The 18,899-nt window shown below is 48.7% G+C and overlaps 1 protein-coding gene across 1 annotated transcript in view; it reads left to right on the forward strand.

Annotated features, from left to right (window-relative positions):
- The window catches only part of LOC119972907 (piezo-type mechanosensitive ion channel component 2-like), a 1,374,210-nt gene that overhangs the window by 197,376 nt on the left and 1,157,935 nt on the right, over positions 1-18,899 (forward strand). Inside the window, 1 exon segment of the mRNA XM_038810453.1 lies at positions 17,957-18,052. Coding sequence (XP_038666381.1) covers positions 17,957-18,052 — 96 coding nt within the window.

Here is an 18,899-nt window from a genome sequence, read left to right on the forward strand (position 1 = left end):
CGGTGAAGTTTTTTGAAGATTGCTTTGCCAAGCTTAAGAATGACACGCTGGACCCGATCAAGGCTTTGATTGATCAGGTGGTGCAGAATCAAGAAACCCACAGACGTGCGATACAGGAGGTGGAGAAAAAGGTGTCGGAGCACGAGGAATACCTAACTGTGCTGGAGACCAAGGTGGAGATGATGAAATACCGCCAGGGGTGGGTTGGCCAAGCATTCAACTCAGAGCTGGACTCAAAGACAAGGGGGGGTAGCGATCTCGATCAATAAACGAGTGGCATTCAAGGCAGAGAGAATTGTGTCAGACACGGGGTGTAGGTACATAATGGTTAGTGGGAAGCTGGAAGGGGTCCGGGTGGTACTCGTGAATGTATATGCTCCGAATTAGGACGATGTGGAATTTATGAGGCGGGTGTTGGGTAAGATCCCAGGCTTACAGTCACATAACGTGATCATGGGGGGAAATTTTAACACAGTCATTGACCCGGTAATGGACCAGTCAAAATCCAGGACAGGGAGGGTGCCAGCTGCGGCAAAGGAATTGAAGGGTTTTATGGAACAGATGGGGGGAGTAGACCCATGGAGGTTTGCACGGCCAAGGACGAAGTCTTCTTTTTTCTCCCATGCCCACAAGGTATACTCTCACATCGACTTTTTTGTTCTCAGCAAGGCTCTAATACCGGGGGTGGTGGATACTGAGTACTCGGCAATTGCAGTGTCGGATCATGCCCCACATTGGGTGGATCTACGGGTTAGTTTGGAGAGAGGACAACGGCCGCAATGGAGGCTGAATGTGGGGTTGTTAGCAGACAAAGCGATCTGTGGGTGGGTGAACATGTCCATCCAGAACTACCTGGAAACAAATTACACGGGTAGGTCTCTGCAGCAACGGTTTGGGAAGCTTTGAAGGCAGTGGTCAAAGGGGAATTAATCTCGATACAGGCCCACAGAGAAAAGGCGGAACGGGCTGAGAGGGGCAGGTTAGTTGAGGAGATACTCCAGGTGGACAGGAGAAACTCAGAGGCCCCAGACGCAGGGCTACTGAGGGAGCGGCGGAGGTTACAGGCAGTTTGGGCTGTTGACTACAGGGAAAGCGGTGGAACAGTTGAGGAAGGCAAGGGGGGTGATTTATGAGGATGAGGAAAAGGCAAAGCAGAATGTTAGCACATCAGCTCAGAAAAAGGGAGGCGGCCAGGGAGATGGGGAGACTAAAGAGTAGAGGTGGGATTACGGTCATGGATCCAGTGGGGGTGAATGAGGTGTTTAAGGACTTTTACAGTAAATTACATGAGCCGGAACCCCCGGTTGGGGTGGAGGGGATGAGGTAGTGTTTGGGTCAGTTGAGGTTCCTGAGGGTAGATGAGGATCTGGTGGAAAGGCTGGGAACCCCAATTGAGATTGAGGAAATAATCGAGGGGCTGGAGGGCAAGCAGTCGGGCAAGGCCCCGGGGCCTGACGGCTACCCGGTGGAATTCTATAAGAAGTTTTCAGAGATTTTGAGCCCGCTGCTGTTAAAGACATTTAATGAAACAAGAGAAAAAGGGGATCCTCCCCCCAACAATGTCGCAAGCCTTGATTTCATTGCTCCTGAAACGGGAGAAGGATCCGGAGCAATGCGGGTCATACAGGGCAATTTCTCTACTGAATGTGGATGCCAAACCGCTGGCTAAGATACAGGCCACAAGGATAGAGGATTGTGTCCTGGGGGTGATAGGGAAGACCAGACGAGATTTGTAAAGGGCAGTCAACTCACGGGTAATGTTCGAAGGCTTTTAAATGTTCTTATGATGCCCTCAGAAGAAGGAGGGGAGATGGAGATGGTGGTAGCGATGGATGCGGAGAAGGCTTTTGATCAGGTGGAGTGGGATTACCTGTGGGAAGCGCTGGGATGGTTTGGGTTTGGTGAGGGCTTTTGACTGGGTGCGGTTGCTCTATCAGGCACCAGTAGCGAGTGTGCGTACGAGGGTGGGTTGGCGCTGCCGAACTTTTGCAATTACTACTGGGCGGCTAATATAGGAAGTGGGTAGTCGGTGTGGGAGCGGATGGAGGTGGCGTCATGTAAAGACACCAGTTTGGGAGCACTGATAATGGCATCTCTTCCGTTCTTGCCGGCCCGACACTCCACAAGTCCAGTGGCGGCTCTGAGAATCTGAGGGCAGTGGAGGAGATATAAGAGAGTGGAGAGAGCATCGGTTTGGAGCCCGATTTATAATAATCATCGGTTTGTACTGGGTAGGCTCCCCCCGATTGCGCTCCAGCAACATTTTCTTCACTCGCGGGGTTTTATCAGCTCACACAAAGCCCGAAATAGCCTTATTCACCCGCTTGAAAATGGCCCTCAGGATGAAGATGGGGAGGCACTGAAAGACAAACTGAAATCTGGGGTTCTGGAGATGGCAAAGGGCAGGAACTAGGAGGATGGGGGATCTATTTATAGATGGGAGCTTCTCCAGCTTGAAAGCCTTGAAGGATAAATTTAAATTGCCAGCAGGGAATGGGATTAGGCATCTTCAGGTGCGAGACTTCTTGAGAAGGCAGATTCCGACCTTCCCGCTGCTGCCGCCACGGGGGATACAGGACAGAGTAGTCTCCAGTACCTGGTTGGGAGAGGGGAAGGTATCAGATATTTACCAGTATCTTTTGGAATCACAGGAAACTCCGGTGCAAGAGCCTAAGGGAAAGTGGGAAGGCGAGCTAGGAGGAGAGATAGAGGCGGGTATGTGGGCAGATGCCCCAAGCACGGTTAATACATCCTCATCATGTGCCAGGCTTAGCCTGATACAATTCAAGTTAGTCCACCGGGCACACATGATGGTGGCCTGGGTGAGGGGTAGACGACAGGTGTGCGAGGTACAGGGGAAGCCCAGCAAATCATGTCCACATGTTTTGGGCATGCCCGAAGCTTAGAGGGTTTTGGCAGGGTTTCGCTGAGGCAATGTCCACGGTACTCAAAACATGGGTGGTGCCAAGTCTGGAGGTGGCGATCTTTGGAGTGTCGGAAGAGCCAGGAGTTCAGGGGGCGAAAGAAGCCGATGTCTTGGCCCGGAGACGGATCTTATTAATATGGAGGGACTCGAAGCCCCCGAGTGCAGAGACCTGGGTTAGTGACATGGCTGGGTTTCTCAGTCTCGAGAAAATAAAGTTCGCCTCTTTAGGGTCAATGGTTGGGTTCACCCAGAGGTGGCAGCCGTTCATCGATTTTCTCGGGAAAATTAAAATGTCGGCAGAAGCAGAATTCCAAGGGTCGGCGGGGGGTGGGGGGAGGGGAAGAGGGCCGGATTGTTGTTTTATGGTTGGGGTGTGTGAGGATTGTGATAAGGGTGGAAATGTCTATTGTACCATGTTTATGTTGCTGTTATTGTTATTATTATAAAAACTTGCAAATACCCTAATAAAAATATTTTAAAAAAAGAAGGCAAATGGCATTTTGGCATTTGTGCAAAAAGGTTGGAGTCTAAAAATAGGGAGGTTTTGTTGCAATTGTACAGGGTATTGGTGAGGCCTCACTGGAATACTGCATACAGTTTTGGTCTCCTTACCTAAAAATGAGGCAATCCCAAAGGAGAATTACCAGGCTAATTCCTGTGATCATGGCTGGAATGAGTGGGATTTCCTGTCAAGAGAAGCTAACTAAGAACAAAGAACAAAGAAAATTACAGCACAGCAACAGGCCTTTTGGCCCTCCCAGCCTGCGCCGATCCAAATCCTTTATCTAAACCTGTCGCCTATTTTCCAAGGATTTACTTCCCTCTGTTCCCCGACCGTTCATATATCTGTCTAGATGCATCTTAAATGATGCTATCATGCCCGCCTCTACCACCTCCACTGGCAAAGCGTTCCAGGTACCCATCACCCTCTGTGTAAAAAAACTTTCCACGCACATCTCCCTAAACTTTCCCCCTCTCACCTTGAAAACTTTCCACGCACATCTCCCTAAACTTTCCCCCTCTCACCTTGAAATCGTGACCCCTTGTAATTGACACCCCCACTCTTGGAAAAAGCTTGTTGCTATATGTGGTGAATCACAATCCTAGTAATTCACACTGTGTTATATTGTATGTGTTGTGTCTTTGTAAGCTCGGTACACGAGAAGTTGCGCGGCCCATAGGGGGAGATGAGGAGTTTGTACTGGGCTCCACCCTTGGCTCCGCCCATGGCTCCTCCCATGAACTGGAAGTATAAAGATCAGCAGTTGTGAGCCTGCTGCCAGTTCATCTCGTCGCAGGCAGGCTCAGTTGTAAGACTATTAAAACCACTGTTCACTTCCAACCACGTGTCTTGTGAATTGATGGTCACATCAATTTAATAGTCTTAGGAAACTTGAAGAAAACGACTATGGAATCAGCCCTCAAACCTGATCGACTAGAACTCGACCCGCAGGCATCAGAGGCGAAATAAATCTTTCAAAACTGGCTCAGATGTTTCAAGGCCTACCTGGCTGAATCAAGCACATCAGAAACTACAGAGGAGCAGAAACTCAGCCTACTGCACGCAAGGGTGAGCCACCGTATCTCTACTGAACTTAACAGTATTACCTCGTATACGGAGGCGCTAGCCATGCTAGATCGAATGTACGTGAGGCCCATCAACGAGGTCTAGGCGCCCCACATTTTTACGACCCGCCGCCAGTGCCCCACGGAGTCGTTGGATGAATTCTTGCGGGATTTAAAAGCTTTAGCTCGGGACTGTAATTACCAAGCTGTATCAGCCGAACAGCATATGGAGCTCACTGTCAGAGATGTGTACGTGGCAGGGCTCAGGTCAAACTATGTGCGCCAGCGGTTGCTTGAAAAAGGGGCCCAGAACTTGGAGGACACTGTAGAATTGGCTACTACCATGGAGGTCTCGTTCCGCAGCCTCACCTCGTTCCTCTTTGATGTGGGGATGTGTCCTTTGCGACCTGCAGCAGCTGCGGTCGCAAAGGACACTATGCCCGGGTCTGCCTGGCAAAGAAATCCCCCTCTCCAAACTCTCCCGCAGCCCAGAGCACTCGTTTCCAAAACTCACAGGCCCGCAGGCCCTGAAATGCTGCAGCCTGTACTCCGACACCGCCCCCACCCGACACGTGCGACTCATGGGGACCGCCATCTTGGCAACCTCCCTCCACGCGGCCGACAACGTGCGACTCATGGGGGCCGCCATCTTCCTCGCCGCCCACCACGTGCGATCCACGGGGGCGGCCATCTTGGGATCCATCCTCTTCAAACTCTGAAACTCACCTCGAAACTACGAACTCAGAGGGCAGTCATCACGGGGCCACTCCAGCACAGCTAATCAAGCCGCCGACTACCCGCAACTCAGCGAGGTCACGTTGGACCAGTGGCGTCCGAAACACCTCCGCAACTCAATGATGACCGTTAAAATCAACGGGTACAGGACACCGTGCCTCTTTGTCTCCGGGAGCACCGAGAGCTTCTTACACCCAGATCTGGTAAGACGCTGTTCACTCCCTATCTTCCCTGCACGGCAAACTATCTCCCTCGCTTCGGGCTCTTACTCTGTTCACCTCCAAGGGTGCACCGTCGCGACCCTAACGATCCAGGGCACTAGCTACTCGAACTTCCAGCCATACGTACTCCCGAACTCTGCGCCCCACTCTTACTGGGACTCGACTTCCAGTGCAACCTCAAAAGCCTCACACTGAGCTTTGGCGGGCCCCCACTCACTATCTGCAGCCTCGCTACGCTAAAAATTGACCCCCCCTCCACTCTTTGCCAATCTCACGCCGGACTGCAGACCCATAGCCACTCGCAGCAGGCGATACAGCCTGCAGGACAGGGTGTTTATCAGAACCAAGGTCCATAGGCTTCTACGTGAGGGGATCATAGAGGCCAGTAACAGCCCCTGGAGAGCTCAGGTGGTGGTCGTCAAGACCCGGGAAAAATTCCGAATGGTAGTGGACTATAGCCAAACCATTAATCGGTTCACGCTCCTCGATGCCTACCCCCTCCCCAGGATTGCAGACATGGTGAATCAGATCGCCCATTATCGCGTCTTCTCCACGGTGGATCTGAAGTCTGCATACCACCAGCTCCCAATCCGCCCGGAGGACCGCCACTACACGGCGTTCGAGGCCGACGGCCGCCTCTTCCACTTCCTCCGGGTTCCCTTTGGCGTCACGAATGGGGTCTCGGTGTTCCAACGAGCAATGGACCGAATGGTGGACCAGTACGGGCTGCGGGCCACATTTCCGTACTTTGACAACGTCACCATCTGCGGCCATTATCAGCAGGACCACAACGCTAACCTCCATCGATTTCTCCAGACTGCCCAGAAACTCAACCTCACGTATAACACGGAGACCAGGCTAGCCAACCTCGGCTATGTCGTGGAAAACGGAGTCCTGGGCCCCGACTCGGACCGTATGCGCCCCGTCTTACAACTGCCTCTCCCTCATTGTCCCAGGGCCCTCAAAAGGTGCCTGAGGTTTTTCTCATATTATGCCCAGTGGGTCCCTCAGTATGCGGACAAAGCCCACCCACTATTTAAGGCCACACTCTTTCCTCTATCAGATGAGGCTCGCCAGGCCTTCACCTGGATCAAGGAGGACATCGCCAAAGCGGCCATGCGGGCGGTGGATGAATCCGTCCCTTTCCAAGTAGAGAGCGATGCCTCAGAGGTCACTCTCGCAGCCACACTAAATCAGGCAGGGAGACCAGTCGCCTTTTTCTCCCGATCCCTCTCTGCTTCGGAACTTCGACACTCCTCTGTCGAAATGGAAGCACAAGCCATCGTGGAAGCTATACGTCACTGGAGGCACTACCTCGCAGTTAGGAGGTTCACTCTTATCACCGACCAAAGATCGGTTGCCTTTATGTTTGACAACTCACAAAGGGCCAAAATTAAAAACGATAAGATCCTACGGTGGAGGATCGAACTCTCCACCTACATGTACGATATCATGTACCGACCGGGGAAGCTCGACGAGCCCCCAGATGCCCTGTCCCGCGGCACGTGCGCCAGCGTGCAAGACGACCGCCTGAAAGCTATCCACAATGACCTCTGCCACCCGGGGGTCACCCGGCTCGCCCACTACGTCAAAGCCCGAAATCTGCCTTTCTCCACCGAGGAGGAAAAAGCCATCACCAGGGATTGCCCGATCTGTGCGGAGTGCAAACCGCACTTCTACAGACCAGACAGGGCCCACCTGGTAAAGGCCTCCCGGCCCTTTGAATGCCTGAGCATCGATTTCAAAGGGCCATTCCCCTCGACCAATCGGAATGTGTACTTCCTAAACGTCATAGACGAGTTCTCCCGCTTCCCCTTTGATATCCCGTGCCCCGATATGACCTCCCACACAGTCATTAGGGCCCTGCACAGCATCTTCACCCTGTTTGGTTTCTCCAGCTATGTACACAGCGACAGGGGTTTGTCCTTTATGAGCGACGAGCTGCGTCAGTACCTGCTCGACATGGGCATTGCCTCGAGCAGGACTACCAGCTACAACCCCAGGGGGAACGGGCAGGTGGAGAGCGAGAACGCGACGGTCTGGAAGACCGTCTTACTGACCCTCCGGTCCAGGAAACTCCCGACGTCCCATTGGCAGGAGGTCCTCCCCGACACGCTCCATGCTATTAGGTCCCTCCTGTGTACTGCTACCAATCAGACCCCTCACGAGCGGCTATTTGTTTTTTCCCGGGGCTCTACCACGAGGGTTTCGCTCTCAGCATGGTTGAAGACACCGGGCCCGGTTCTCCTCCGGAAGCACGTCCGGACCCACAAAACTGACCCACTCGTGGAGAGAGTGCTCCGACTCCACTCGAACCCCCAATACGCGTTCATCGAATACCCTGACGGCTGTCAGGACACTGTTTCCCTCCGGGACCTGGCGCCTGCAGGATCCAACTCCGACACTACTACCGCCGAGGTGCTCCTCACACTACACCCCACCCAACCCCACCCAGGCGCCCCCACGCCTGCAGGTTCACTGCCCGTGCTCCTCGCCTATGGATTTCCGGCGCTCCCTGTCACCAGTCGAACCAGTCGGGTACGAAGCTCGGACCGAATCACCCCCGGAGTCCACCATGGTACCCTCGCCGACCGCCATCACCCAGCCACCAGAAGAGGCTGCAACCCCGGTGCTTCGTAGATCTCAGTGGACGACTCGACCGCCGGACTGACTCAATTTGTAGACCCATCACCCCCGCTGGACTTGATTTTTTTACAGGGGGTGAATGTGGTGAATCACAATCCTAGTAATTCACACTGTGTTATATTGTATGTGTTGTGTCTTTGTAAGCTCGGTACACGAGCAGTTGCGCGGCTCTGCCCATAGGGGGAGATGAGGAGTTTGTACTGGGCTCCACCCTTGGCTCCGCCCATGGTTCCGCCCATGGCCCCTCCCACTTACTGGATTTATAAAGATCTGCAGTTGTGAGCCTGCTGCCAGTTTATCTCATCGCAGGCAGGCTCAGTTGTAAGACTATTAAAACCACTATTCACTTCCAACCACGTGCCTTATGAATTGATGGTCACATCACTATCCACCCTGTCCATACCTCTCATAATTTTGTAGACCTCAATCAGGTCCCCCCTCAACCTCCGTCTTTCCAACGAAAATAATCCTAATGTACTCAACCTTTCTTCATAGCTAGCACCCTCCATACCAGGCAACATCCTGGTGAACCTCCTCTGCACCCTCTCTAAAGCATCCACATCCTTCTGGTAATGTGGCGACCAGAATTGCATGCAGTATTCCAAATGTGGCCTAACCAAAGTCCTATACGACTGTAACATGATCTGCCGATTCTTGTACTCAGTCTGGGTCTGTATTTAGAAGAGTGAGGGGTGACCTTATTCAAACATATAAGATGCTGAGGAGGCTTGACATGGTAGATGGTGAGATGTTTTCACTAGTGGGAGAGTCTCGAGAAAGGAGACATAGCTACAAGATAAAGTGGCAGTCATTCAAAACTGAGGTGCACAGAAAGTTCTTGCAGAGGGTGATGAATCTCTGGAATTCTCTTCCTGCAGCGTGGTGGACATTGGATCATTAGAAGTATGTAAAGTGGAGGTAGGTAAATTGGAATAGAGGTCTATGGGTAAATGGCACAGAAAAGGAGTTGAGGCTGGCAGAGATCAGCCATGATTGTATTAAATGGCGGGGCAGGCTTGACTCCTACTTCTATTTCTGGTGTTCGTGTGAGTGCCGCTAACACATGCTGCACCAAGGCTGGCAGAAGGTGAAGGCTGGAAGCTGGGAGGTGGGGTAGGGTGGAGCGAAGGCTGGACGGAAGGCAGGCTTATGAGGGGAGGGTGTTGGGGGTGGTAGATGTGATGCAGGAGGGCAGCAGGTCTAGAATGAGAGTCCGGTAGATGGATGCCTCATTGAATAACGGGGTTTAAGCTCTGAGGGGGGAAAAAAAGCATGTGGCGGTGGATCATGATAGGGCCCTGGGTGACGTGGGGAGGGGCAAGGTTAACAGAGGGGAACAAAGTGATGATATTGGGTGGGTCTGTGGTGATTGGGGAAAATTGATGGGTGACCAGAGGAGGATGGAAGAAGGTGGAGAGAACTTGAAAGGTAATGTGCATCATTTTTCCATGCAGTTAGTCAGTGAGAAAGCTCAAAATAGGACGAGGGTCTTTTCTGGTGGGTGGAGCTGTAAAGGCGCAAGAGTTCCTCACTTGGGTTTGGAGCCGTATTCTGGATGAACAGTAATGAATGACTCAATGCCAAATAATGTGTGAAAATTATAACTATTAAACAATAATTAAGCAATTATTAATAAAAAGAAAAAGGAAAAAAAGCGCTTCATTAAAAAGAAAGAAAGGAAGGAAAAACAAACATGTTTTTGACATATATATATACTTTATGTGACATATTACAAATACATACAAGCACATACTATATTGAAAATGGTCACCTCAAATTGGTCTGTTCAAGACAGCTCCACAAAAAGCTAAAAGAACCCCAATTATTCTGTTTACCACAGCTCCCCAAAATGGTAAAATTCCCCATACATAGCCAAACCTCTTGCATGGAGGTGAAGTCTCCGGTCAGTCAATTTGCCAGTGGCCCTTCCTCTGGTAGTCTTGAGTGGTTAACTAATCCACTTCGACTACAGTCCCAAATGTTGGGGGCTGTGCCCTTTTAAGTCCAATTTCTGGCTCCATTCCAACCTTTTGTGGCTTTACTCAGACTCCTTCAAAATAAGGATCAGATAAACATAAGTCCTTATCAATTCTCATCACAGGCACAAGTTTCATAATATGCAGTTGTATACGCATCTTTTGATGGTGTCTCCCATTTGTCATCTAGCCTGACATCAATAGTAGGAACAAGTCGAGAGCCTATTACAAAATATGTGATAACGGAACACTTGGAAAATATCAACGGGATGAGACAAAGTCAACATGGATTTATGAAAGGGAAATCATGTTTGACAAATCTATTGGAGTTTTTTAAGGATGTAACCAGTAGAATAGATAAGGGTGAACCAGTGGATGTGGTGTATTTGGAATTTCAGAAAGCATTTGATGAAGTCCCACATAAGAGGTTCGTGTGCAAAACTAAAGCGCATGGGATTAACATGGATTGAGAATTGGTTATCTGACAGGAAAGAGAAAGTAGGAATAAAGTTTTTTTTTGAAATGGCAGGCAATGACTAGTGAGGTCCTGCAGTGATACTAATGTGTGTCCTGGTGCACTACTCATTGAAAACAAGCCTGCAGGTACAGCAAACAGTTAGGAAGGGAAAGGTATGTTGTCCTTCACTGTGAGAGGTCTTGTGTACTGGAGCAAAAGTTTTTTCCTGTGGCTGTGTAAGGCCTTGGTGAATCCAAATGTATATTGACAGTAAGACAGCTCACCATAAGAAGGAGGTGTAGAGAAGAAGACATATGAAATGATTGTAAGCCTATTTACATTTGTGAACATTAGAGACATGTGGTTAGCACATGTGTCAATATTGTGAAACAACATCTTTTTCATTTTTCTTACCCTGCCACTGCGTCTTGGTGCTCCCTGACATCTACAATGGAGGTGGGGTAGTCTGCTGACTGCTAAACCCTGTTGTGTGCGCTGACTTTAGCTAGCATCCTCTGGAGGGCCCAGTCTGCTTTGGGTGTCCTGCGGTGGGGAAAGTCCACCCTTCTCGGCACACATGTGCGCCCGCCAATCGGTGGCCTCCTCTAAGGAGGTGAGGATTGTTAAGTCCGGAGGAGGTGGGAGGAAGGGTGTGAGGAAGGGTTGGGAGGGTTGAAGGGAGGCCTGTGGGTTGCATGGAGATGAACTCTATGGGTTCTCATGTGGTGGTCATAAAGTCTTGGGTGGGTGGGGGGGGGGGAGGGTAGCTTGAGTGTCCACTCACTCATGCTGACCGGTGTAGACCTTTTTTAAGCCTGGTCACACTTCCAGAGCTTACAGCCATCACCACCTCATTCAAGCAGCTTTGGCCGACCCTCTGGAACCCTTGAGGGAACAGGACATCTATCCTGGGCTCCACTGTGTCTAGGAGTCTCCTCAGATCTGCATCCCCGAATCTTGGGGCCAGTCTCCTTGGCACCATTATTGCGAGCTGACTGGGGTTGACTGAGCAGGTGCTGCTTGACCTTGTTACCGGGGGACTGTGGTGCCGATGAATCGGCTGGCGAGCCTTTATTTGCGGTGACAAGTTTGTGGGACCTCCTTAAGTGGACCAATTAACATTGCATAGCATTGCCGGCCTTGCTGGGCCAAACACCAGGAAGCTCAGAGCAGTGCTCGCTTGCTACCACACTGAATTGCGCTATAATGTCATTAGGTGAATTGTAATAAATACATTGTGTTAGTGCACCTGTGAAGAGAAATCCTGATTAATTATTTAATTGGATGCATGACAATTTGAACTCAAACTTGAAGAAAATATGTGGTTTCACCCCAAACAGAAAATGGCACACTCTGAGGAAATTTATTATAACCTGAAAATATTTTAATAAAACATGGCGGGGCAACCCTATCAGCTTGCGAAGAACATCATCTAATTTATGTAGAAGTCCTGAATTATGCCTCTATAGCTTTTCTGTGACATGGGGTGAAGTTGCGTAGAAGTTCATGTCTAATTGCAATTAATTTTATTTTTGGACTCAACGATAAAAGTAAATGTTGCTGGAATTTTTTCTGTTTCCTTTTCTTACTTGATGCCAGTCATTTTCAATCTTGGTTGCGACCCGCAGGTGGGTCACGGGCAGGTGTCAGGAGGGTCGTGGAATGATCGGTCACAGCGGTCCCGGTCGCGGGAAGAAGTGCCCAATGGCCGCGATTAGTTTTTTAAAATGCCAGCCACGACCGTCTTTCAAGAATGCCGACCGTCCCACTCATACGTGCCCCCTCAGCCAGATGTAGCAGTGTGCTGGCCCGGAGCCCAGCGGGGCAGACCGTCTCCGGAGTACGTCAGCACGCTGTTCCAGGAGCAGATTTTTAAAAAAAATTAATTTAATCTTTCTGCCAGAAGTGTTGGCAGAGAGCAGGTCTCGTGTTCGGCACACTGATGTAATGTACTCCGGGCTCAAAATTACTGAGGAGCGCTTCCTCCGTTTTGTAGCCACCAGCAAGCAAGAAACAGGACTGCGTGAAGAACTGAAAATGGATCTTTTTGGACTAAGGAAGAGAGGGCCAGAGACACAAACAGGCCAGGATCTCATATAATATACCAATTATTCTTCATTTCTGCTTAGTTTGATAAAGAATATTAAACATGCCTTTTGATGTCTCAAAAAATCATTTTGTCCATATTTTCTGCTGAAGTGACATTAACTCTACTTTGGATCTTATTTGTTTTCTTTTAGGCGCCATAAATTTTTAAGTTTTTTCCTTAATCTCCTTATTTATTCTTTCTTTCATGGGATGTCGCCCAGCATTTTTATTGCCCGTCCTTAATTGCCATTGAGAAAGGATCTGCCTTGAACTACTGTATTTCATAAACACTGCTGTTTGGAAGGCAGTTAAGGACTTTGACCCAGTGATAGTGAAGGAATGGCAATATAGATTCAAGTGGGTGGCACGGTAGCACCGTGGTTAGCACTGTTGTATCACAGCGCTAAGGTCCCAGGTTCGATTCCCGGCTTGGGTCACTGTGAGGCGTCTGCTTGTTCTCCCAGTGTCTGCGTGGGTTTCCTCCGGGTGCTCCAGTTTCCTCCCACAAGTCCTGAAAGTTGTGCTGTTAGGTGACTGAGGGGATGGTTTAGCACACTGGGATAAATCGCTGGCTTTTAAAGCAGACCAAGGCAGGCCAGCAGCACGGTTCAATTCCCGTACCAGCCTCCCCGAACAGGCGCCGGAATGTGGTGAATTGGGGCTTTTCACAGTAACTTCATTTGAAGCCGACTTGTGACAATAAACGATTTTCATTTCATTTCATTTCATTTCGATTGGACATTCTGAATTCTCCCTCTGTGTACCCGAACAGGCGCCGGAAGTGGTGGCCTGGGGCTTTTCACAGTAACTTCATTGCAGTGTTAATGTAAACCTACTTGTGACAATAAAGTTTATTATTATTAAATCAGCATGGTTTGTGGCTTGGTTGGGGGGGGGGGACTTTCAAATGGTGGTGTTCTCGGGCATCTACTGCCTTGTACTTCCAGTTATTTGAGATAACAGGTTTGGAAGATGCTGTTGAAAGAGGCTTGAGGAGTTGCTGCAGTGCATCTTGTAGGCGGCACAGACTGCTGCCACCGTGCGTTGGTGGTGGACGGAGTGAATGTTGAGGTACTGGAAGGGGCACTAATCAAGTGGGTTTCTTTGTCCTGGATAGTGCTGAGCTTCTTGAATGTTGATGGAATTGCACTCGTCCAGACAATTGGAGAGTATTACATCCTGACTTGTACCTGACAGGTAGTGGACAGGCAGGAGGTGGGTCAGTCATTGCAGAATTCTCGGACTCTGACCTGCTCTTGTAGCCACAGTATTTATATGGGGAAATACTGGTCCAGTAGAGTTTCTGGTCAATGGAAATCCCCAGGATGTTGATAGTGGGGAATCCAACGATGGTAATTCCATCGAGTGTCAAGGGGAGATCATTAGATTTCTGTCTTGTTGCAGGTGGTTATTGCCTGGCTATTACGTGGCATGACTGTAATAATCATTTGTAATCTATCCAATCTACCTTGGCCAACTCAACCTTTGAATTGGCTTTATTTAAGTTCAGTATTCCAGTTTTGAGCTAATGTACGCCACTCTCAGCTTAATGTACAATTCCACCATATTACGATCACTCTTCCTCAGTGGGTAAGATTTTAAGGATGGCGAGCGATCGGAGCTCTCCATGTCAAGAGTCGTCACTTAAAACGCAGCCACCGACACCCGATCTCCCACTTCCATTTAACACTCACTTGAGAGGTCCCTGGAAAGAAGTTCTGCCCATGAGAATGATCGGCGAATCAGATTGGTGAACAGCTCTACAGCCTGGCCAGGCATCGCGCTGCAGTGGTCAGATGTAGTACTGCAACCCTCTGCCTGAACGCAAGTCCCGGGACCTTTGAAAATGTCAGTCTCGGGGCGGGAGGTTAGAGGATACTTGGGGGGTTGGGGGGGGGGGGGGTGTCGGGAGAGCGACGATTTCAACGTGCCAGGGACCTGGGTTCGATTCCCACTTGGGCCACTGTGCGAAGTCTGCACATTCTCCCCGTGTCTGTGTGGGTTTCCTCCCACAGTCCAAAGGTGTCCAGGTTAGGTGGATTGGCCATCCTAAATTGCCCTTGGTGTCCAAAAAGATTGGGTGGGGTTACTGTGTTACGGGGATGGGGTGGAGATGTGGGCTTAAGTAGGGTGCTCTTACCAAGCGATGGTGCAGACTCGATGAGTCGAATGGCGTCCTTCTGCACTGTAAATTCTCTGATTCTGTGATTCTATGACTGTTACTTGCCACTTATCAGCTCACAGACTGTTTCAATAGCTGAGGAGTTGCAAAATGGTGCTGAGCCATGTACAACCTTCAGTGAACATCCCCACTTCTGACCTTATAATGAAGGGAAGGTCATTGATGAAGCAGCTGAGGATAGTTGGGCTGAGGACGCTGTGTAATTATGTCCTGAAACTAAGGTGATTGACCTCCAACATCCACAGCCACCTTTCTTTGAGCTAGGTATGACGCCAGCTAATGGAGAGTTTTCCCTCTGACTCCCATTAACTCCAATTTTGCGAGGGCTCCTTGATGCCACACTCAACTAAATGCTGCCTAATGTCCAGGTCTGTCACTCTCACTTCGCCTCTTGATTTCAGCTCTTTTGCCGACGTTTGAACTAAGGCTCAAATTATGTAATCTAATATCATCTCCATTCAAATCGCCATTCCATGTCCCTAGTCCTCTGCGCCTGCCCCGAGAAAAGATGATCCGTAGTCCACCTACAACCGCACTTTCTAGCAATTGGCCCTCCTGTTCACCGTGACATTCATACAGCTACCAATTTGCTCCATTACATCTTTAACATATTGAAAAGACCAATGGCACTCTTCACAAATGCATTCTCAAACGATGTGACATTAAGCCACATAAGGATCTATTAGGTCAGATGATCAAAGACTTAGAGCTGGATTTTACAGCTTTCTGGAGTGTTTTCATCAGGGGTGGGGCTGTGTGTGGGGTGGGGGTGGGGTCCCCCGCTGAGGCCCCCAATCTACCCAAATAGCCGTTCAATAGCGTGATGTTTCTCTGCATGCCTAGCACCGATAAACACCCGACTAATCATGCCACAGGATTCTGTTCCCATTCAGGTAGATCGTGCCCACTATCTTTCATATGACACACTAGAAAGCTCTCTCACTATTATGGCTATTAATAAGTTTTGCTTAAACATTGAGCAAATAAATGTCTCACAAATTTGGTCGAATTTTTCGAGGAGATGGCTAGTTCTGTAGATGAGAGCAATGCAGTTGATAATCTTAATAATAATAATCGCTTATTGTCACAAGTAGACTTCAGTGAAGTTACTGTGAAAAGCCCCTAGTTGTTACATTCTGGCGCCTGTTCGGGGAGGCCGGTACGGGAATTGAACCAACGCTCCTGGCATTGTTCGACATTACAAGCTAGCTGTTTAGCCCACTATGCTAAGCCAGCCTCGTACTCGCTTAAACTAGCCTGATGTATTCTATGTGGATTTCAGTAAAGCTTTTGACAAGGCCGCACATCTGAGATTGGTAAGCGCCCATGGAATCCAAGGCAATTTGGCAAATTGGATCCAAAATTGGCCTGCTGGGAGGAGGCCACAGTGATGATCGACAGTTGTTTTTGTGACTGGATGCCTGTGTCCAGTGGTGTACTGCAGAGTTTGGTGCTGGCTCCCTTGCTGTTTTTAGTGCACAGTAATGATCTAGACGTGAAAGTAGGAGGTATGATCAGCAAGTTCGCAGATGTCATGATAATTGGTGGTGTGGTAAATCGTGAGGAGAAAAGATTTTGATTACAGGACGTTATAGAAGGGCTGGTCAGATCGGCAGAACAGCGGCAACTGAAATTTAACCCTGATTCATTTCGGGAGGACTAACAAAGCAAAGGACTACACAATGAATGATAGGACGCTAGGAAGTACAGAGAGACCTTGCAGTGCATGTCCATCGGTCCCCGAAGCCAACAGGGTAGGTAGATAAGGTGGTTAAGAAGGCATATAGGATACTTGCTTTTATTAGCCGAGGCAAAGAACAGAAGAGCAGGGAGGTTATGATGGAGCTGTGTAATATGATTGTTAGGCCACAGCTAGAGTACTGTGAGCAGTTCTTGTCATCACACTGTAGGAAGGATGTGATTGCACTAAAAAGCGTGCAGAGGAGATTTATCAGGATGTTTCCTGTGATGGAACATTTCATCTATAAAGAAAGGCTGGTTAGGCGTTTAGCTGCTGTTAGATAGAAGATAGAATAGTACAGCACAGAACAGGCCCTTCGGCCCTCGATGTTGTGCCGAGCAATGATCACCCTACTCAAACCCACATATTCACCCTATACCCGTAACCCAACAACCCCCCCCCCCCCCCAACCTTACTTTTTAGGACACTACGGGCAATTTAGCATGGCCAATCCACCTAACCCGCACATCTTTGGACTGTGGGAGGAAACCGGAGCACCCGGAGGAAACCCACGCACACACGGGGAGGACGTGCAGACTCTGCACAGACAATGACCCAGCCGGAAATCGAACCTGGGACCCTGGAGCTGTGAAGCATTTATGCTAACCACCATGCTACTGTGCTGCCCCTTGTATAAAGAGTCAAAGGTTCTGCTGCTTTTCCACAAAACACCTTTAATTTACTTCAGCAGACTATGCACAAAGCTCTAACATCACATCACCTGACACAAAGGCCACGTGAAGCCCCTTTACATACCAGTGTCAATTATTGGATACTTGACATAAATAAGACAACTAATTGATATGTCTCTTAACCCATTACTTAACATTCTGCTTAGAGCAGAGAAGGCTGGAGGGGGACCAGATTAAGGTGTGCAAAATTATGAAGGACATAGGAAGCAACATTTTCCCTTAGTAGAGGGGTCAATAACCAAGGGACGTGGATTTAAGGTAAGGGGCAGGAGATTTAGAGGTGATTTTTCACCCATGTGGTGGTGGAAATCTGGAACTCACAGCCTTAAAGGGCAATAGATGTGGGAACCCTCACAATATTTAAGAAGCATTTAGATAGGCACTTAAAACTGAATCATGCAAGATTACGGACTAAATGCTGGAAAATAGGATTAAAATATATAGGTGCATGATGATTGGTGCAGGCATGATGGGTCGAAGGGCCTCTTTTTGTGCTGTAAAACTCTGCGACTCGAAAATACCTTTTAGTCATATACATTCATCCAAAGTTACTTCTCACAGTGCAGAAATTATTATTCTTTTTCACTTGTCAGACATTATGGGCCGAAGGGTCCCTTTTTGTGCTGTAATACACAATGACTCGAAAATGCCTTTTGGTAATAAACATTCATCCAAAGTTATTTCCCACCGTGCAGAAATAATTATTCTTTTTCACTTGTCTTTCAGCATGTTTGTTCCGATACAATGGGCTATCATTTATGTACCTCATTTTCCTCCTCCTTATACCACTTTTTTCTGAACCCACAAAAAAGACAATGCAAGGTAAGACATTTTGAATTATTGTTATGTATCCAAGCCCTATGGCTGTATTTAATAGCAGCTGATAGCTTCGGAATTAATGTTTGTGATATTATTTCATTTGTTCTTGGGATGTGAGCTTTGCTGGAAAGGCCAGCATTTAATTCCCATCCCGAATTGCCCTTGAAAAGATAGTAGTGAGTAACGTTTTTGAACTGCTGTAGCCTATATAGTGTAAGCACTGCAGTGTTGATGGGGAGGAAGTTCCAGTTTTTTGTCCCAACAGCAATCAAAGAACGACGATACAGTTCCAAAACTGGATGTATTTCCAACCTTTCTTATCAATACAGACCTCTGCCAGTGGGACAGAGCTGGCAGACCTCCGATTTGACCGTCCGTATCTACAACTTGCCTGCTGTGCTGAACAAAATGGTGATCCTGGAGTTGTCGATTAGGAGATTGCCTTCAGAATATTGCCAAGTCTGTTCCACTGCTAGCATGTGTGACTTGGGGACCCCCATTTTGTCCGTCATGGGGTCCTGAAGCCTGCAGTAAAATTAAATCTGTTGTTTTGGCTTGTGTTACTGTTCTTTTTAATTAATTTAATTTATTTTAATATTGCATATACTTAAGACTTAAGTTTCCACTGGATCAATTGATTGCTTGATAGTTTTGCGAGCTAATGTGAGTAATATTGTTCATACCAATTACCATGGTTGATTGAATTTCAACAAACACATTTGAAATAGATGAGTCTCTTCCATCGTGAAAAGGGATAGATATTTTGCATTGCCCCGGGGAACGAGGCAGGGTGATGGATCTATTTGTTTATTCGGAACCCTTCTCAGTTCCCAAATAACAGACATCAAGT

The sequence above is a fragment of the Scyliorhinus canicula genome, chromosome 10 (assembly GCF_902713615.1).
Source record: "Scyliorhinus canicula chromosome 10, sScyCan1.1, whole genome shotgun sequence".
Classification (NCBI taxonomy): domain Eukaryota; kingdom Metazoa; phylum Chordata; class Chondrichthyes; order Carcharhiniformes; family Scyliorhinidae; genus Scyliorhinus; species Scyliorhinus canicula.